The sequence below is a fragment of the Malaclemys terrapin genome, chromosome 1 (assembly GCF_027887155.1).
Source record: "Malaclemys terrapin pileata isolate rMalTer1 chromosome 1, rMalTer1.hap1, whole genome shotgun sequence".
Lineage (NCBI taxonomy): Eukaryota > Metazoa > Chordata > Testudines > Emydidae > Malaclemys > Malaclemys terrapin.
Window position 1 is genome coordinate 192110697 of NC_071505.1, and position 18628 is coordinate 192129324.

The 18628-nt window shown below is 37.9% G+C and overlaps 1 protein-coding gene across 1 annotated transcript in view; it reads right to left on the reverse strand.

Annotated features, from left to right (window-relative positions):
* Positions 1-18628, reverse strand: part of HLCS (holocarboxylase synthetase) — a 206696-nt gene that overhangs the window by 139880 nt on the left and 48188 nt on the right. The window contains exon 6 of the mRNA XM_054048908.1: positions 1215-1483. Within this exon, the coding sequence (XP_053904883.1) occupies positions 1215-1483 (269 nt within the window). The remainder of the gene's footprint in view (positions 1-1214; positions 1484-18628) is intronic.

Genomic DNA, 18628 nt, shown 5'->3' on the forward strand with positions numbered 1-18628 from the left:
TTTTTTTAAACCAAATCCACCTATTCCCTTACCAAGAAAATATACTCTAAATTCAGTTTATATAAAGACCTATAGTTTGGGCTCTATAGCTAAAGAGCAACAGCTCTTCTTGCTGATTAACTAATGAACTGTGAACACAGTAACATCATAGAATATCAGGGTTGGAAGGGACCTCAGGAGGTCATCTAGTCCAACCCCCTGCTCAAAGCAAGACCAATCCCCAGAAAGATTTTTACCCCAGTTCCCTAAATGGCCCCCTCAGGAATTGAACTCACAACCCTGGGTTTAGCAGGCCAATGCTCAAACCACTGAGCTATCCCTCCCCCTTAAGATGACTTAACTGATTGCATATCTGGCCAACTGTTCCACATCACCACAATGGGGTGGAGGAGGGAGTTTTTCAACCAACTGATTAGTTTGTGCTATGAAATATTACAATTCTAGACCTTGTAAATGGTAGCGTAGCTAGAGTAACTCTAGGATTTATTGCGGATACAGACTAACACGGCTGCTACTCTGAAATCTAGGATTTATTGTTATTCATTTACTTTTCTAATCTTGTTTTAAATCTCAATGAACTATTTTCCTCAACAGACATCCTGCATAGGTGTTACCAAAGTCATTTATGTGTTGCTCAAAAGTATTTTTAAACTCGAATGAATGTTTGGAAACAAAAAAAAATTTGATAGTGAAATATTCGTATCACCTAAAAGAGTATTAAACAGAATGTAAAAAATTATATAATATTACAAAGAAATAAATGACTTTTTAAAGAAGAAAACTTGTTTTTTATTTTATCAACAAGGTTTAGAAAAATCCTGAGTCTTCTATATCTGCTTATGTAATGCCTTCACAAAACATTACAAATATTAACATTTTGAAACAGGAGAAACAATGGTTAAGTCCTATTATCAAGAAAGTAATTGGTGCACTAAGTTTTCCTTCTCAAAGGCATCTAAATACTTGTAAGGCCTCTATTACCATAGAATCGAGCATTTCCTAAGTATTTACAAATAAACAATCCGTCTCTTTCCTTCTTACTTCTCAATCAAAAGGAGAAATAGCTTGTGTGTATATAGAGGTTATTGAGCAAAAGCTAAGTCAAAGAGAAAAGTTTTCAATTTCATGCTGAACATTGTATGGTTAGTGTATTTCATTATATGTGAATCACAATTCAAAATGTTTATCGGAGATGGTCTACACCAGCACCTTACCCATCAAGAAGATTCATTGTTGTTGATGTGACTTCAGCAAACAGAACAATCTTCCCAAGCTTCTTTGTTTGCAGATTGTGTTGATATGTCTGCAGGCTGAAGTGTTCAGATGAGAAGCCTCCCACAGTGACAACTGGTATGAGAGATTGTGTTATTTCCATCTCCGGCTTGTAAGATGAGACAAATTTAAGGGTCATCTTGCTGGACTTTATTAATCCTTCAACATCTACTTTTTTTTCAAGCCATTTCAGAAAAGAAATATGATTTTCCTGTGGAGAGGAAAATGAGAGAAATATGCACAACTGCACATTAATGCACACAAACTTTCTTCTGAGAACGTCTATATCAAAAGGTTTCAGAGGGGTAGCCGTGTTAGTCTGTATCAGCAAAAACAATGAGGAGTCCTTGTGGCACCTTAAAGACTAACAAATTTATTTGGGCATAAGCTATCGTGGGCTATAACCCACTTCATCAGATGCATGGAGTGGAAAATACAGTAGGTAGGTATAAATACACAGCACATGAAAAGATGGGAGTTGCCTTACCGAGTTTGGGGGGGGGGGGGGGGGGGGGGGAAGAGAGGAGTCAGTGCTAACAAGGCCTGATCACTACAAAAAATAATTTTCCCTCTGTTGATACTCACAATTTGCAAACTGGACACCATTAGATTACGCCTGAATAAAGACTGGGAGTGGTTGGGTCATTACAAAACCTAAACCTAAAATTCCCCAATACTAATTTCCCCCTACTGTTACTCACACCTTCTTGTCAACTGTCTGAAATGGGCCACTCTCATTACCACTTCAAAAGTTATTTTTCCTCTCTTGGTATCCTGCTGTTAACTGAATTGTCTCGTTAGACTGACCTCACACTTGGTAAGGCAACTCAAATCTTTTCATGTATTTATACCTGCTCCTGTATTTTCCACTCCATGCATCTGATGAAGTGGGTTCTAGCCCACAAACGCTTATGCCCAAATAAATTTGTTAGTCTCTAAGGTGCCACAAGGACTCCTCGTTGTTGTTCTTTTTATATCAAAAGGGTCACTCCTAGATGAGTATGGAAAAACTAGCCTACATTTTCTAGGCTTCCCCTCCCTAGGAGCTGCCCTGGTCTGGCTGGTTGCTTGTCACTTCCTTGAACTGCAACCCCACCCCCTCTGCAGCTTCCTGGCCTCTGAGTCCAACCCCTTTCCTACAACAAGTTTGTTGGTGACTCTGTGCAGACATTCTTTGCCTCATCCACTCAAGTATGGAGCCAATCTAAAACACATGGATACTCCCACACTGAGTGGGTGATTTAGCATGCTAACCACTTAGGCTTCTATGCTACAGGTCATATGACCCAGAGTTATGACAAACTTTACTGGGAATGTTGCAACAACTTAGTAAAAAGCATTTCCATAATGGTGAACAGTGATTCCTCGGTAGAATGCTGGCAGAAGAGGCTGTGACTACTGATAAGTTTGGACCTAAATTTTGCTAAATCCAATCTGGGTAGGGCCTTATTTGAACTGGCCAGGGTAACTAAGGAACTAACTAAAACAGATTAACAAAGAAGCTAGCAAAGTCCTTATAAAAGTATTAAGAGAACTCAGTATTCTCAGTGTACAGAAGGCACTGACTAGTCTGCTCTGTTGTCACAGCTAATGACACTGTTTGTATAGATTTGTGAATTAATTTTTTCAAACAGGACACAAGAAGTATAAAGTATAAGCACACACTTATCCCAGAGCCTCCTAGATGCTCAGCTCTTTTCCTTTTATTACAGAGCCTTAGAAGTGTGAAATAAATTATACTGAAGACAAAGTTAAGGGGATGGGTGATTGGGACCACATAGGTCCTTAAGATATCCTGAAACAGCAACTCCACATTTGTAAAACGTTTTGGATTTATCTAATGCTATTGTAGAGGAGTTTATATGAAATGTTTTGCCATCTCTTTAAAACACCTACTATTTCTAAACAGCCAAAGAAAAGAAGATGCTGGGACTTTTCCAAATCTAGGCCAAGTACAAGGAGCAAAAAGTCAGTCACCTACACACACACAAACTGTCTTTTTGCTGTATTTTTCTCCACTCATTTTATGACCTATGAATCTAAACTGGACTAGGAATTTACTAGTCAGTTAGGAACAGAAGATAAAATGGAAGTAGCTATATCACAGGTACACCAGTAGGCAACATACTGAAGCTAAGGCAGGAAAGGAAGTTAAAGCTATTGATGAACTGATTAAAGAAAATGGTAACTTATAAGCTATTTTCAAAGTGTTAAAATCCTCTATACATTAAACATTTCTGGTGCACTAGGGAAAGAAGGAGCTACAGATCTGATATTTGTGGACAAATGTCTCTCCAAGACATTAAATAATGAGCATAATAACCCAATTTATACAAATGAGCAAATTCTAAATTCAGCGTATTTACTTGTTCAGTCCCAGCAAACTCTCCTGTCATGCTATCCATCCTGAGACAGAAGAATTAACACTGAGAAAAATCACACACTATTTACTAGTAAAAATGCTTAAGTATTCATTTTTCTTCCTCTGATCTTTTCTAAACAGAAAAGGGTCACTTTGCAAAAGTTTGCAAAGTTAAAAGCACACAGATCTGTGTAACTAGGTATGTATAGAGGTGATAGATATCAATCTCTAGGTACTTATGCAGCCCCCATTACTGCAGTATTTCAGTGTCTCAAACATTAAGTTATCCTCTCAGCACCTTTCTGAGCTAAAACTGAACTCAGATTCTCCTGAGTCCCAGTCCAGAGTCTTAACTGCAGCACAATTCATATATGTCTCGCTATGACACATGCTTACTTCCCACTAATTCTTCTCCCAAGGAATTAATCTAACATTCCAAACACCATTGTCTATTTAAAAAAAATAAAAAAATAGTGGACCTGTTCCCACCCTCCAGCTATGGAATTTCCTCCCCAAAATTTACATCTGCTCAAATCTCAGGATGGACCATTCTTTCCTGTGCAAGTTACAGCTTTTTCTATACATTAAAGTCACGATTTTGAAGTCCATTATCTTGAAATCCTGTAGTGCAAAAAATTTTTGAGTTTATTCTATGAAGTAAGGAAAATGTGTTTCCCCAATGGGACCCAGCACTAGCTTCTAGCCACAAAAGGGCCTGAGACAACAGGCTTTAAATAATGACATGTTTAGGTCCAGAAATGCTACTGTGTCATTTTTTGATTTTTGTAGCTCCTCTAAACTCTGCCCATTGAGCTTCAAGACAACTAAGGCACCTGACTTTACAGATGGAAAACAGTTCCAATAATGTTTTTCAAACTCTCTCAAATGCTTAGCTTTTGCACAACTAATGATGAAGTGGCATAAAAGTTTTTAGCAGTGCTTCTTTGCGCTGATCTTTGTGTTGCACTTATGTAGGACTCTCAAACTCCTGCGATAAAGTCTTTATATGCCATTATCATGTGTTACATATTGTAACCCATTAACTGTTACTAATACTTAGCTTTAATTTCTTACAAACAGATGTAATTTTATATTGCATTCTAGACACACCTGTCAAGGCTGATTCCCCACTCTGGCACTTTGAGTGCAGAAGGTGGGGGCACGCAAGGATTATAAAAATTAATACTGCCCACTCCAGGCATGTATTAAACTCCCAAGGTTACAGCTTTTGTCTGACGTTGGATGGGTAGATGCTGCCACCGCCCAATTGCAAAACCCCTTTGAGAACTGAGGAAGGCGCACTTGGGAATTCCTTCCTGTGGGATACCCTCAAGCCCTTTCACCCCTCCTCTGGGGAAGAGCTGAGAAAGAAAAACAAAGGAAATCAGCTGTTGCCAACAGCTAATTAAACATGTGCACAAACCTCTTAGGACACGAAAATCCAATCCTGTTCTTAAAAAAAGGTAAATTTTATTAAAAACAAAAAGAAAGAAAATACATCTGGAAACTCAGGCTATTGCTAGATTTAAAAAAACACTTATAAGGATTAAGCGTCAAGAATAGTTTTCTTGCGGTCCAGTTTAAAGGTTATCAGCAAAACAAAAGCACCTGGGATTAGCACACAGGAATCCACAAGCCATAAAGAAATAAAAAGAGATCAACCTAACTGCGGCTTTCCTAGACATTTCCTAATCTACTTACATATCTGGGATTTCAAATGAGTAGTTTCTAGTAGGATACCAATGATTTTTCATACCTGGCCCCAAGCTTCTTACAGCATAGTTTTTTCACAATTTTTTTCACAAACTGTCATCAGATTAGGTCAGTTCTTGATATAGTGCTCAAAACAGTCCACTGAGTTCCATCACACATCTTGTGGGAGAGTTAGCTTGGTTCCTCCCACATTTTTCTGAGCAGCTGCTGCAAAGTGGTTGTTACAGAAGTATTTTGCAATTTCGACATAATTAGCATTTATTTCTGGAACACTGAAATCTTTGGCTATGAGGTGCATCAAATGAGCACTGTAGCCATATATCGGGGTTCTCAAACTGGGGGTCGGGACCCCGCAGGGGGTCACGAGGTTATTACATGGGCGGTCATGAGCTGTCAGTCTCCACTCCAAACCCCGCTTTGCCTCCAGCATTTATAATGGTGTTAAATATATAAACAAGTGTTTTTAATTTAGGGGGGGGGGGTCACACTCAGAGGCTTGCTATATGAAAGGGGTCACCAGTACAAAAGTTTGAGAACCACTGCCATATATTATTAGCTTGGGACTCTCTTCACTCTCTTCTAAGTAATTAATTTCTTCTCATCTTGGATACATTTGAAGCATTGTCTGTGATCAATGTGCTAGACATTTGAATTTTTTTTCCACAGTTAGTTATAGCTTTTACTGCTACTTCTTGTAAGTATTCTGCTGTATGTGCATTTCCTGATGTATCAATTGTTTCTGTAAGGAAGACATTCCCTTCTTCTGTTGTCACACAAGCACATACAACAGGATCATCGTGGACATTGCTCCACTCATCAAAACTCAGCTTCCTGCAGCTCCCAGTGGCCAGGAACGGCGAACCGCAGCCACTCGGAGCTGTGAGTGGCCGTACCTGCAGATACTCAGGTAAACAAAGCGTCGTGCGGCCCGCCAGGAGCTTACCCTGAACAAGCAGTGAACCAAGTTTGGGAACCCCTCCTCTAAACCTTTTGCCCACTGTTCAATTTCTCTTTCATACACTTTAAGCCAAAGCCCAGCATCTGCAGCCAGAATCCAGGGCTGGACCTTGAAGCCCCATGACTGAAGCCTGCTGCCTGCCACTCTAGGGCTGAAGCCTGAAGCCAGAGCCTCACCACACCCAGGAAGATGAGGAACTCACTAGCTGCCTGCTTCTATGACGTTTGTGGCTCCAGAGGGAGACAGAGCCCAACACCTGCTGGTGGCCCTGAAGGAGGGGCCATTGCTTCCTCCCTTCCCCACCCCCAGTCACTGCCCAGGAAGCTGTGGCCACAAGAAAAGCCCCTGGTGGCTGCATGCGGCCACATTTGAGAAATGATGATATAAAATAACCCAAGGAAATATTTCTATTCTTATGGAACTTAGTGAGAAAAAACTGACTTACCCATTTCCTTAAATGTTTTAGTTTTTAAACTAAACCTCACTGAAACAGTCTCATCCCTGAAGGAAAAACATTACAAAATGAAGAAAAAAAAACATTTATAAGTCACCACATAAAAAGTACTAACTATAATCTCCAGATACACATCTCCTCTTTAGTGCTCTAATACAGATGTCTACCTTGCATGTGACCCCTCTAAATTCTACCTTAATCCCTACTTAAAGGCATTCCTACACCCAAATCAGTTTTTTCAGTTCAAAAAAGAGTTTCAACTGTAATGGGTACAACTCAATAAGGCTACTTTTATACCCCATGTTTTGTAAAGTGGCTTACAATTTAACAGAAGTCAGTTAAGAATAAACAGGTGTAGGAAATCTAAACAAACAAGTGCAAAATGGAACGAATAAAAATCCCCAATCCATTTAGTGTCCACTTGTTTAAAAAAAATGCTGGGAAGTTGGCGCACACAGGTCTTGAAAAAAATCTACTCAACATCTATTATCCTGAGGTTAAGACTACTGGGCTGGGGCAACGGACACCCGTGACACTATGCCCCAAAACCGCACCATCTGCAAGTCAAAGGAATAAAACAGCTGTGTTACTGTATTTAAAGTAACACTATTAATCAACTTTCTTTTAAACCTCTCTTTTAAAATGTAATTTGCTGTGCTGCATTTTTATAGCACTTTCACCCACCACTTCCAGGTTCCCAATGATGACAGTAAATGTCAATGTTTAACTACTTCACTGCTTACTAAAATATGTTTTAAAAAAGAAACAGCATATTATCAAGATCTCACCAGCAATTCCCGAAGAGTGGGACATACCTAGACTACTGAGGGGGGGGGAAGAGTGGCATCATGGATGATGTAAATTAAAATGGGTAGATCTTTTACAAGGCATGGTGAGAATGAAGGGTGTGTGACTGGTTTCTTTCTCCTGAAAGGGGAAAATGGTGAACTAGGAGAACCCTGTTGAAACTCTACAGCCCCTTTATACATTTCTTTTTCCTCTTGTAATTCAATAGGTTTCCACTGGCTTGCAGGAATGACATGGGAGCCCTCCAATGGCTAGTTTAACACATTTAGGTTTGCATGGATATTAGGCAAAAATCATGTTGCCTAGTGAATAAAGTATGTGCCCTTATATTTGAGAAGTATTGATTGAGCCTACCATAAATTGTGTAAGACTGTATATTTATTGCAATTTTTAACTGCTAGTGAAGACTGCACAGGGAAAAAGTAGGAGTAGTTTAGAGGAGGGTATGAATGACCCATTTCTAGTGTAGCTGTTTTTATAGACATCACACCTTCATATGGCTAAACTTTTTTTTTTCCCCCTACCTTGGCTATTTCCACATGTGAAGGATTTGGTTAAGGTATCACCTTTTTATATTTTTATTTTAGAAAAGGAGTAAGAATTCATCTATAATAGCATTGATGGGGGAAAAAATTAATAAAAAGCTACAGGATTTGAGCTCAATACCTTTAAAATATAAAAAGCGTGCATGCACACACACATACTTTATCCACTACATTACACAGTGCTTTTGCTCAACAGCCACACAAATGTAAAGGTGTTAAATTAGCCACCGGAGGGCTCTCCTATCATCCCCTGAACCCAACAAAAACAAACCAGCGTCCAATGTGGCAGCAAGGGAGATTGGTGCCAGCCAAGAAAAAGCGATGGCAATTCTAGCCCAGAACACTGGCACCACAGACGGCCAGCAGCAGGAAAAGTCCACTGCTGGCACACGAGGGCAAGGTTTTGGCAGCTGTCTTTGGCCAAGGAGATGCCTGATCCACTGATGCCACATAGGTTTTAATTTCCTGTAAAGGTGGTACATTTTTGTGCCTAAACAGGAGGATAGTGTATCATAAAACAACCTTAAAACCAGGCTCTTTAAAAGCATGTTTCATACTGAGCCAGAATAGGCAAGCCTCAATACTTTTTTTAATTTTAAATCCAAAATGGCACTAAAAATCTTGCTATTAATATACAGGAGATGTAGAAGCTATACAAAATTCTATCATCCTCATCCCTTTTGCACGTTATTAGAGTAAAGTACTATCCAAGTCTATAATACCTTCCACTGAAGTATTGTACAATACTTCATACACAATATAAATTTAGCTCACAGCCATCATAAAAAGGTAAAAAGGTAAAAGCATTGCTATATCCCTGACCCTCACTTTATAAAAGAACAAGGGTCAGACACAATAACAACTTCATGACCACAGCAGGTGGTAAGCAGCAAGAAGCATCAGGACAGCTGATTAGCAGAGGAAGGAAGAAAAAATAGAGGCCCTCTTCAGTTAGTCTGGAGGTAAAAAGATCTGAATCAAGCACCCTTAACTCTAAGGAACAGTAAGAGGGGACAGGCTAGGCCACCTGTGACCTCCCCACTCCATAGAAATTTCTGTGGAATGGAGGAGGGAAAGTCACTCTTCCCATCTGTTTCTCTGTGGAAGGAAGTACTGGCAAGTAAAGTGAGAGCAGCCACCTTTTACTTGCCCAGTGAGAGACAGTAAGGCTGTTCCAAAGCTGTGAATAGATCTCAAATCTCCTGGCTCCTGTTTGTGAGGCAAAGGCCTACCTCTCTCTCTCTCTAATCAAATAATCACGCATTAAAAGATAACTGCTGGACTGATTTTAATGCTGCCATCCTTCCTCCTATTGTATGAGGTTTAAGGAGTGGATGAAGAAGGCCCACTGTACCCAATGTTAGGAGCCCCAATCCCTCTTTCCCCAATTTCCTTTGGGGATATTTGCCCCCCAAACCCTCTTCCAACTCCTGTTTATCCATGAACCATACCCTTTCTGTAATGAGTTCCTGCACAAGACACCTGCCGCACCTGTTACCTATTAAGATGTAAGATTTCTGACCTAACCCCTTTCTCTATCTCCACCACGTCCCCCCAACCAGCTGGGGAGAAGGCCAAAAAAAACAAAAACAAAACCCACCCAACCTGGCGGAGTGGGAAAAATTCCTTCCCTGCTCCACAGGAACAAGGCAACTAGGACAGTGCTCACTGCTGATCATCAAAACCCAGTCCTAATCTGATCCCATGGGTGGGCAGGTGGGTGTTGCCAGCCCAAAGTAGAAAGAGAATTCTTACCGAGGGATATGGGATATAAATACTCCCCACCGATGGGTACATGTTGTACTAATATGACACCCCCACCCCTGCATCTGGTCCTGCCACTTTGCTTTATTCCCACCACTCCCCAGCTTTGTTCAGGTCAGTACCCTTTACCCCTTTCTCACCATTCCTTTAAGTGCAGCTCCTTAATGTATACAAGAAAAGGGTTCTTATCCTACCTCTTCCTTTCCAGTGTACTAATGAGAAATACCTAACATTTGAAAAAAGACCAAACATGAAAAATGTATTAAGAGGCAAAATAAATTAACAAATTCATGGCATATTAAGCCGCTAATGTTTAGACAGAGAAATATAAGTACTAGAAGGGCTAATTTTTTAAGTTGGAGAAGTACACTGGTTTTATAATGTCTGGAATACTATGAATTTTCTAAACAGAAAACATGCCACTGTCATTAAAATGAAGGCACAGAAGAGATAACACAGCACCATCCAGCCTTGTAAGGTGTATTTTGTCTTACTTTTCTCCCTCAACTACATTAGAACAGTCTGGAAGCAATCTTCTTGGCAGCTGCTCTCATCAACAAACTGTTTATTGTAAGAAAGTGGCTAGGTCAAAGGCTAAACGTCATCCTGAACTGAAAGCATACCTTAAAAAAATTAATACCGTACATGCATAATAAAACAGCATGTTATGTATAAAAGAGAACCATACTCAATTTTGAAAGGCCAAAAGTCTATTTAAACAAGAACTCCTGTATCTGAATGAGCAAAATTTGCTAATTTGTTCTTATGATGATTTTGAGGACTACCCAAAAATAGCTGCTTTTATCAAAAAATATTTGTATTAAAAGGCAATATACAATCTATGTTTTACACTCTAACAGGCAACAGAATTTTATTTAGATATTTTAGGATATTATATAGTTAATTAATACTGAATGAGAAGTCAGTTTCTCATTTACATATAATGAAGGGATTTTCAGACATATAATATGAAGTCAACATCAAATTTTGTTATTTATGGAGTTCTAAATACAGTTTTAAGTCCAACATAGCTTTTATATGGAAAAAATAATCTTAATGCAGAGTTAACTGAATAAGATATTATACATTGACAAAGTATGGATATTAAATCTTTTGTCAAGCAAGCAAAGTCAGTTTCAAATCTTGTTTGAGAAGTTTTAATTACAGCTGCACAAGTTCATCTCCTTTTCTCCCAGCATTCATAAATCTCTTGTAAAGAGATATCCTAGGCTTGAACGTGATATGCAAAGTTTTAGACCAAGAGCAATTTTTTTAAAACAAATTGCAAACATATTTTTCATTTGGACCATCTTAAAATATCTGAACAAAAAATAAGTGAGAGAAGAACAAGATATTACATGTCCAGGTAACTCTGTTTAGTGCCTTAGACAAGTAACACATTCATACTACTACTTTAACTGAAAGGAAAGATAATTAAAGGAATTTAAGAATTAATGCTCAAACCTCATTCAGCACTTCCCATCTACGTATTTCAGGAATTAACTAGTAGAGGATCATCTATACTGCATACTCTACAAGTGCTGTGATACCACAGTGCACAATGTGATAAATAAAGGTAAATCTATTGCAGTAGATTTTAAAAAACTTATTTTTATTGGCAAGATATGAAGGATAAGAACAACTATAGTCTACCTTGCAAAGAATTCCACTACCTGGCATTTAATAATCCAAAAATAAGGAATTAATGGAAATAACGACAGATCCTTAACTACAGAGGGGCTAGCAGAGATTACTATACCATCAAAACAAGAGGCCCGTTTACAAGAAGCTCTGTAACTTATAATTATTTTTTTTTGTTTAGTATTAACCAACTCTTTAGCAGTGACACCTATTTAGAAGTAAGAGTGAAGCTGTTATTTTCTGAAGAGTAACTATACTGCAAAACAATTATATGTGCATACACACATCACAACCAAAAATGTGTGACGAATACATAGGGAATTAAGAAAAAAAGCACACAAACTTTCCAAACTTGTAATGTAATCATTAAGTGTTTTTGCTACACTTTAAAAGTAAAGAATTGTGGAAGAATTTGATTAGTATGCTTTTTTAAAAAGAACAAATAGTTAAGATAAAAATATAAAGCAATTAATACAGCATACAGATACCTTAAATATCTCACTTAAACTAAGCAGTATTGCATAAAAATACAGAATGGGAATTTTGTTCCCTAATTAATAGGCCAATAAATCAGATATATGATATGATCAGCCCTGTTAAAATAAATGTATAGTATTATGGTCTTTTTATTTATAGCAAGAATGAGCAAAAAAGTTTCTTATTACAGATAAAATAGTTCGTTGAAAGTCTGGGAAACAGTGACAGAATTAGTAAAACAACCAAAAGCCTAGTAAAATATATTGTTGTTAGCATTGATAATATACAGTTCTTAGTTTTAGATTTTCCATCACACTTATTTTACTTTCAACGCTTTTTTTTAATATCATGTGAGTGAATTTAATGTTCATGAATATGAAATATTAATACAAAATTGGCTAGAACCAAAAGGTATGTCTACACTGCAAAGAAAAACCCACAGCATGAGTCTCAGAGCCAGGGTCAATTGATCTCAGGCTGCAAGACTTAAAAACAAACAAACAAACAAAGCAGTGTAGACTTTCCCCCTGGGGGTGGGTTTCAGAGCCTGAAAAATTCAAGACAATACACAAGGTAAACTCCCACGTACAGAGATATATTGTAAGAGATTCAAGTAAGACCAAAAACATCCTCCAAATATTGTAAACAGAAAAAAAAAAAAAAAAACAATCCATATATTCAGTGTATCACAAATGGGTCTGCCTTTCCCACAAAAAGATAGAGAAAAATACAGTGCTCATTTATCACAATGCTGAGTTATAGATAGGAATGAATAAGACAGGCAGTTAATGTACATAAGAGCACAAGAATGGCCATACTGGGTCAAACCTATGGTCCATCTAGCCCAGTATCCTGTTTTCCAACAGTAGTCTGTAACAAATGTTTCAGAGGGAATGAACAGAACAGGGCAGTTATCGATTAAACCATCCCATCATCCAGTCCCAGATTCTGGCAGTCAATGTAGTTCTAAATGCAGGAATAATTCAAGTTGCATATTATCCAACATGTCCAATGCCCTTGTTCCTCCTCCACCCTTTCTGCTTCAGCCCTTCTTGCTTTAAATTCATTTACTTTTTCTGGGAAAAAGAATATGTCATCATCAAAACTTGGTCTCATTTCAAAATTAATGATGCAATTTTTAAGTTTGTATATTCTCTTTTCTTTCTCAAAAATTTCTCCTGACTGTCCTGCCCCCTTTTCTTAAAGATAGGTACCTACTCTGTACCTATTAAGCTCCAAGTTTCCCAATAGACTTGCAACATCAAAAATCATCTTTAGAGCTAAAACCTCAGACAGTACCACCTACCTGACTGAAAGCATTCTCTCAGTTTTCAAAGAACAAAGGAAAAACAGTCGCATAGAATTCCAAAAGTTTCATAAGTCACGTTTTAAAATAATAGATATACATCACACTGGATTTAGTCCTCTCAAGGACTCAATCTATAAATTGGGAGCTTGGGGATTAATTTTTCAAAAGAACCCATTCACGTGGGATTGCCTGCTCCCTCTCCTCCAGCCAATATCCTCCTGTTTTGCTCATCTCCTAGTTTCCCTCTCACCAGGTCTATAGCAGACACTCCTTTCTTCCCTTCACACAGGAAATACCCCAGTGGATCAGAGCAGCAGTCATCAACAGTGGCCAGTACCAGAGGCTTCAGAGGAAGAAACTCTGCAGTAGGCAGTTATGGGATACCTTTCTAAACCTCATACATGTTCCTCCAAGGTAGGGCACCATTGCAGCAGCATGTCTTCTTTAGCCAAAGTTCACTGGTAGGTTTGTTTTATGCTGGTACTGCATAGGAGTAAGAGACGGCAGCAGAAGCTACAAAGCTGCCAGCTACCACAAACTCTCCCAGATCAAAGGGTTTGCAAAGTGCTATGAGCACTGCAGACCCTTTATTATAGGGTAGGCTGAACCCAGGTGAGCATTTACTAATCCTCAGATTTGCCCCTAGTCTTTTTGTAGGAAAAGTGTCTTATGCTTAGGTATTTCTATACTCATTTACTCGCTGGTCTCTTAAACACAATAGTTAAAGCCAGAACAGTAGCCAAAACACACACCAAAGGAGTTGAGTGAGAGCAGAGGCAACAGCATCCAACTCACATATGCCCCTGAAATATCCATTTCAAATATTATATCTGTATGATTCATTAAACATACTTGCTACAACTGAAAAATCCTTTCAACAGAAACTCAAAAAAGCCAAGTAAGTATCATACAGTAATACAATTTTGCCAACTTATGCATTTTATTCTATAATATTTGATGCGTTTCTTAAACCTCTGACTCCTGGATTTAACTAATTAGTGAGATTTCAGCTTTCATTTAAAAAAAAATAATTTTCTCCATAACCCTGAGCATTAGAAAAGCTTGAAAACATAACCCAGGTGCATCCTAAAGGCTCAAATACCAGAAGGCATAGAAAAATAACACCAAATGTATTATTTTAGAAAAGTTTCATGTGGTTTTGACCCACTCCTGATTTTGGGAGGCTTGACTCATGATTTTTGAATACTCCAGGTTGGCAATGCCAGTCATCATCATAGAAAATTCCAAATGGATGTGGCCTCCTTGCAAATCAAGCACCACCCAGATTGATCTCCTGGAGGGTGCTTAAGATGGTCTGATTGTCTATTCAGTTTATGTTTATCACTTGCAATCCTGTTGCTTCACTGAAGCTTTTTATTCTCACATCACCGTCAACCATGTAGCAGCATTCCTTGGTACACATGCTTCAGAATTCACTGGTCTTCTGTTCTTACAAAGCTTCCACACCAAAAAAGCTGCCAAAACTGAACGAGTGCAGAAGGAGGGGAGCTTCAGTGTTATTAAGTGGGAATGCTAGAATAGACAGGGCTCAAGCCAGTCACTGGGATTAGGTACCAGGTCACTTAATCCTGTAAAAAGCAGGTCTATACAATATAGTAATAAGAATGTTTGTGTCCATTGTACCTTACCTAATTTAGCACTTTCACAGGGGCTACCAGTATCAGAGATGAACTGGTGTTATCAATGGTGGGAAATGGATCTGAAAGCCTGACAAAGACAAAGCCTTGTACAATAAAAAAAAGTATTCAATGCTATTTTGTGATAACTTCCTTGTTAATTTTCTTATAATGTTGTCACAGTTAGAGTTATCCTTAGTTCAGTACCTGATAATGGAGTATTCCAGTTTATGTTAAGAAAACCAAATACAACAAAAGCTAAAAAAAAGCTAAAAGACACTTACAAATATTCATAGTTGTAAAAACTGTACCCAGGCTTTTCAACATTTACTTTAATCTAACAGCTGCTATTTAGTTAGCCCTTCGTTGTAAGATCTGCACCATGCCAACAAGACAACCATATGCCAGATTCCATTCACAGTGCATCTGGAATTTCAGGATTTTCTTAATTTGTAGGGATCTCAAATTACTTCAAGTGATTGATACAATAGAATCCAAAACAGTTATTGATCTCTTCTTAGCAACTACTACTATAAAGCATTATGCTGTGTAAAACTTTAGATTTAATCTGAAATCTCCACCACCACCTACACACACACACGCACACAAATGAAAGAATATTGCTAACATTTCCTAAGTTATGCAAGGTTTTAATTAACCTTGATCATAATTTTCCCAGATAGGTTCAATTTTTTTTAAGAGAGATTAAAATGATAGACAAATTCTTGCCACAGTCTAAAACCTGATATTTTTCTTCAAAGAATCAAATCAAATCAACTCCTCACTATGGTATGGAAAATTCAATTACCAAAGAATTGGTAGGTGTCATCAAAGAGAGAAGTGCATTCATTGTGATGAGCAAATCCACACGGTCATAAATGTTGGTTTAAAATAAAGACAATGCCTAAGGTACATCTCCTCCTGGGAGCAATATATTTCCAATATATAGGGACAATAGAATTGGATTTTCTAATTTTAATTTGGTATATATTTTATAATCTTGTTTTGTTTAAATTCTATACAATATCTTAGTTAGAGGCAAAATGTACGCAATAATTTATATATTTAAAGAACTGAAATACTGATCTTTCTTGTGACAGGACTGTACCTTTATTTCTAAGCAATGGCAATATGATAGCATTTCACAAGACTCCAGATGATGCCAACCCTGTTCTCATTTTCCAGGTCTTTCAGGCATAAATTAGATACAGGTCACACTTAACGCCCAGGAATCTTAAGCTTAGTAGGTTTGGAAATACTCCATTTTTGCCAGATCTTTACTAGTGATGTCATAGTTAAATGAACCATTGCCAAATTGCTATGGATCTCCAGAGAGTTCTTCACAAGTCATGGAGCCTACCTATCTAAAGCCACCCATATGTTCTAGGGCAATACCATAAAACTCTGACTCAAAAGGATATTTTTCAGTTATGACTTTTTGAATGTTGTAAACTGACTATTTTGGATTCTATTACTTACTCTCTTTACATTACACTAGAACCATGTGCATGTATGTGACACAGAACCACAGACTGTATAGATCAGATTATTAATTGTCACTGTGGATTATTTTTTATTATTTAGATCCCCACTGCAACCGCAACAAAGATAAGCTGAATGCAAGAAGACTGAGCCCAACATAAGGCTCACAACAGAGGACACTATCTGAGAAATCCAAGCTCAGGAGCAGAGAGCATTCACTCTCTGAACGGTAGTTTTATATTGTGGATGTGATGGACTAATAGAAATCTGAGCATGACACTCACATTTCCTTATTTTAAGACACCCTTGTGAGCTACTAGTAGAACTATATTAATATTTTCTGTCCTCCAATTTAAAATTAAGTGTAAAGAACAGGGCTACCAAAGGAGAATGAGGACTGTGAAACAGTATACTGTACATGGTTACCTGGAGCAAGCTTTTAAATGCAATAAGAGTATAGAATGTCTCACTTTGGTCAGGTGTCAGCATGTAGCAATTTAACATCAGAGATAAATCTATAAGAATATTTGGGGCTAACTTTGGATAAAATGTATTATTAACTTGTTAATTCTTACAGTATCATGAACAGCATTTTTGGAAATTGCTACATATAATGTAGATATGCTCCAATAAGATCTCCTTACTTTTTCCAAATTATTCAAACATATACCAAAGTAACGTGTCTCCAAAATGTTCTATATATTTTTACAAGTATTGTCCAACACATGGCATACAAACAACCATGAATATCGAATACTACGTGAATTCAAGGTGCAGCTTCTCTCACTTGTTTAATATACAACAAAAGTTTATTACTGCCATTTAAAAAGAAACAAGCACTTGCTTTTTCCCTAGCTACAAAATCATAAGAGCTTTTCCCAATTCTCTTATTAATTATAATAACTCTCTCAACTGAACACTAATTAGACCAACAAAAATAGTTTAATAAAAGTAGTCTTCTTGAGTACAATCCAGTTCCACATTTGCAATAAACTCTTAAGACAGGAGGATGCTTAATAAAGATGGCCTCTCCTATAGGTGTCTCTGTATTTTGATATTACACACCCTCTGAATTCTTGCGATATTTCAATAGTTTTACAATTGGAGAAAGTCAAATATGATTAAATGTTTCAGCCACTGTGAACATGTATAAGCCTATGCACAATGCATCATGAAAGAATCCTATTCTCCCTCCTTATTTTACAACGCTGTTACTAACTACTCTGTAAATCCAGCTCAGAAGTGACACCTTGTGGTAAGAAAACTTCAGTTAAAACATCTAAACGAACACGTCACAACTGCCTCCAGTTTTTCCAAATTACAGAGATTTCTAGCTATTTTAATGTGATGCCTTCAGCAGTGCCCAGAGGTTCTGATAAATATTGGGCTCACACTGTGCTGGACACTGCGCAAACAAGAGTAAACTAAATGCACGTCTATACTGTCCCACACTTCGGACTAAGGGGACATGAAAAGTTGCACACATCAAAGTGCTGCGCTGTAAATCCCGTGTCGATGCTGTGGGCACAACTTAAAGGCCCCTAGTTCACATTACAGTAGAATGAAGAGGACTACATGAGTGCAAACTCAGGACCTTTAGGTTCATATCCACAGAGGGGAGTTATAGAGCAGTACTTCGATGCACATTGCTATGCATGCCCCCTTAGTCCAAACTGCGAGGCAGCGTAGACACGCCCACAGTCTCTGCCTTGAGAAATTCACTATCAAACAGAATTTGCAATGTTGTAAACTATTTTTTTTTTAATTGTTAGATATTATTTTGGTTAGTCATTAAAGCAGATCCAACTAGAAGCCTGAAACACAACATGTTTGGACAGATAACTGAGAACAGAATTTGGCCTTCTGATACTATAGGAGCCAGAAAGAGGTACAGTTCAGCTATCAGATCCAAAGTTAAGTCTGGAGCACTGGCAACTAGAAAAATCATCTCTGCTTGTAAACTTAGCAAATTTCTATTGGCAGTCAGAAAGTAAACCTGGAACTTCATCATACTGTTTTTGTAATCACGTTTTGTACTAGAACTGCAATTTAAATAAAAATGCATCCAGAATGACATCAAGGCTGGTAGATGAGAAGTTTGCACTTTGACACCTGGTAGCATACACATAAATAGTAAGCACAGGCATCCTCCTATACTCTTGTATGCAGGCAATCAAGTTTACAAGAATTCAGTTCACTGACACACT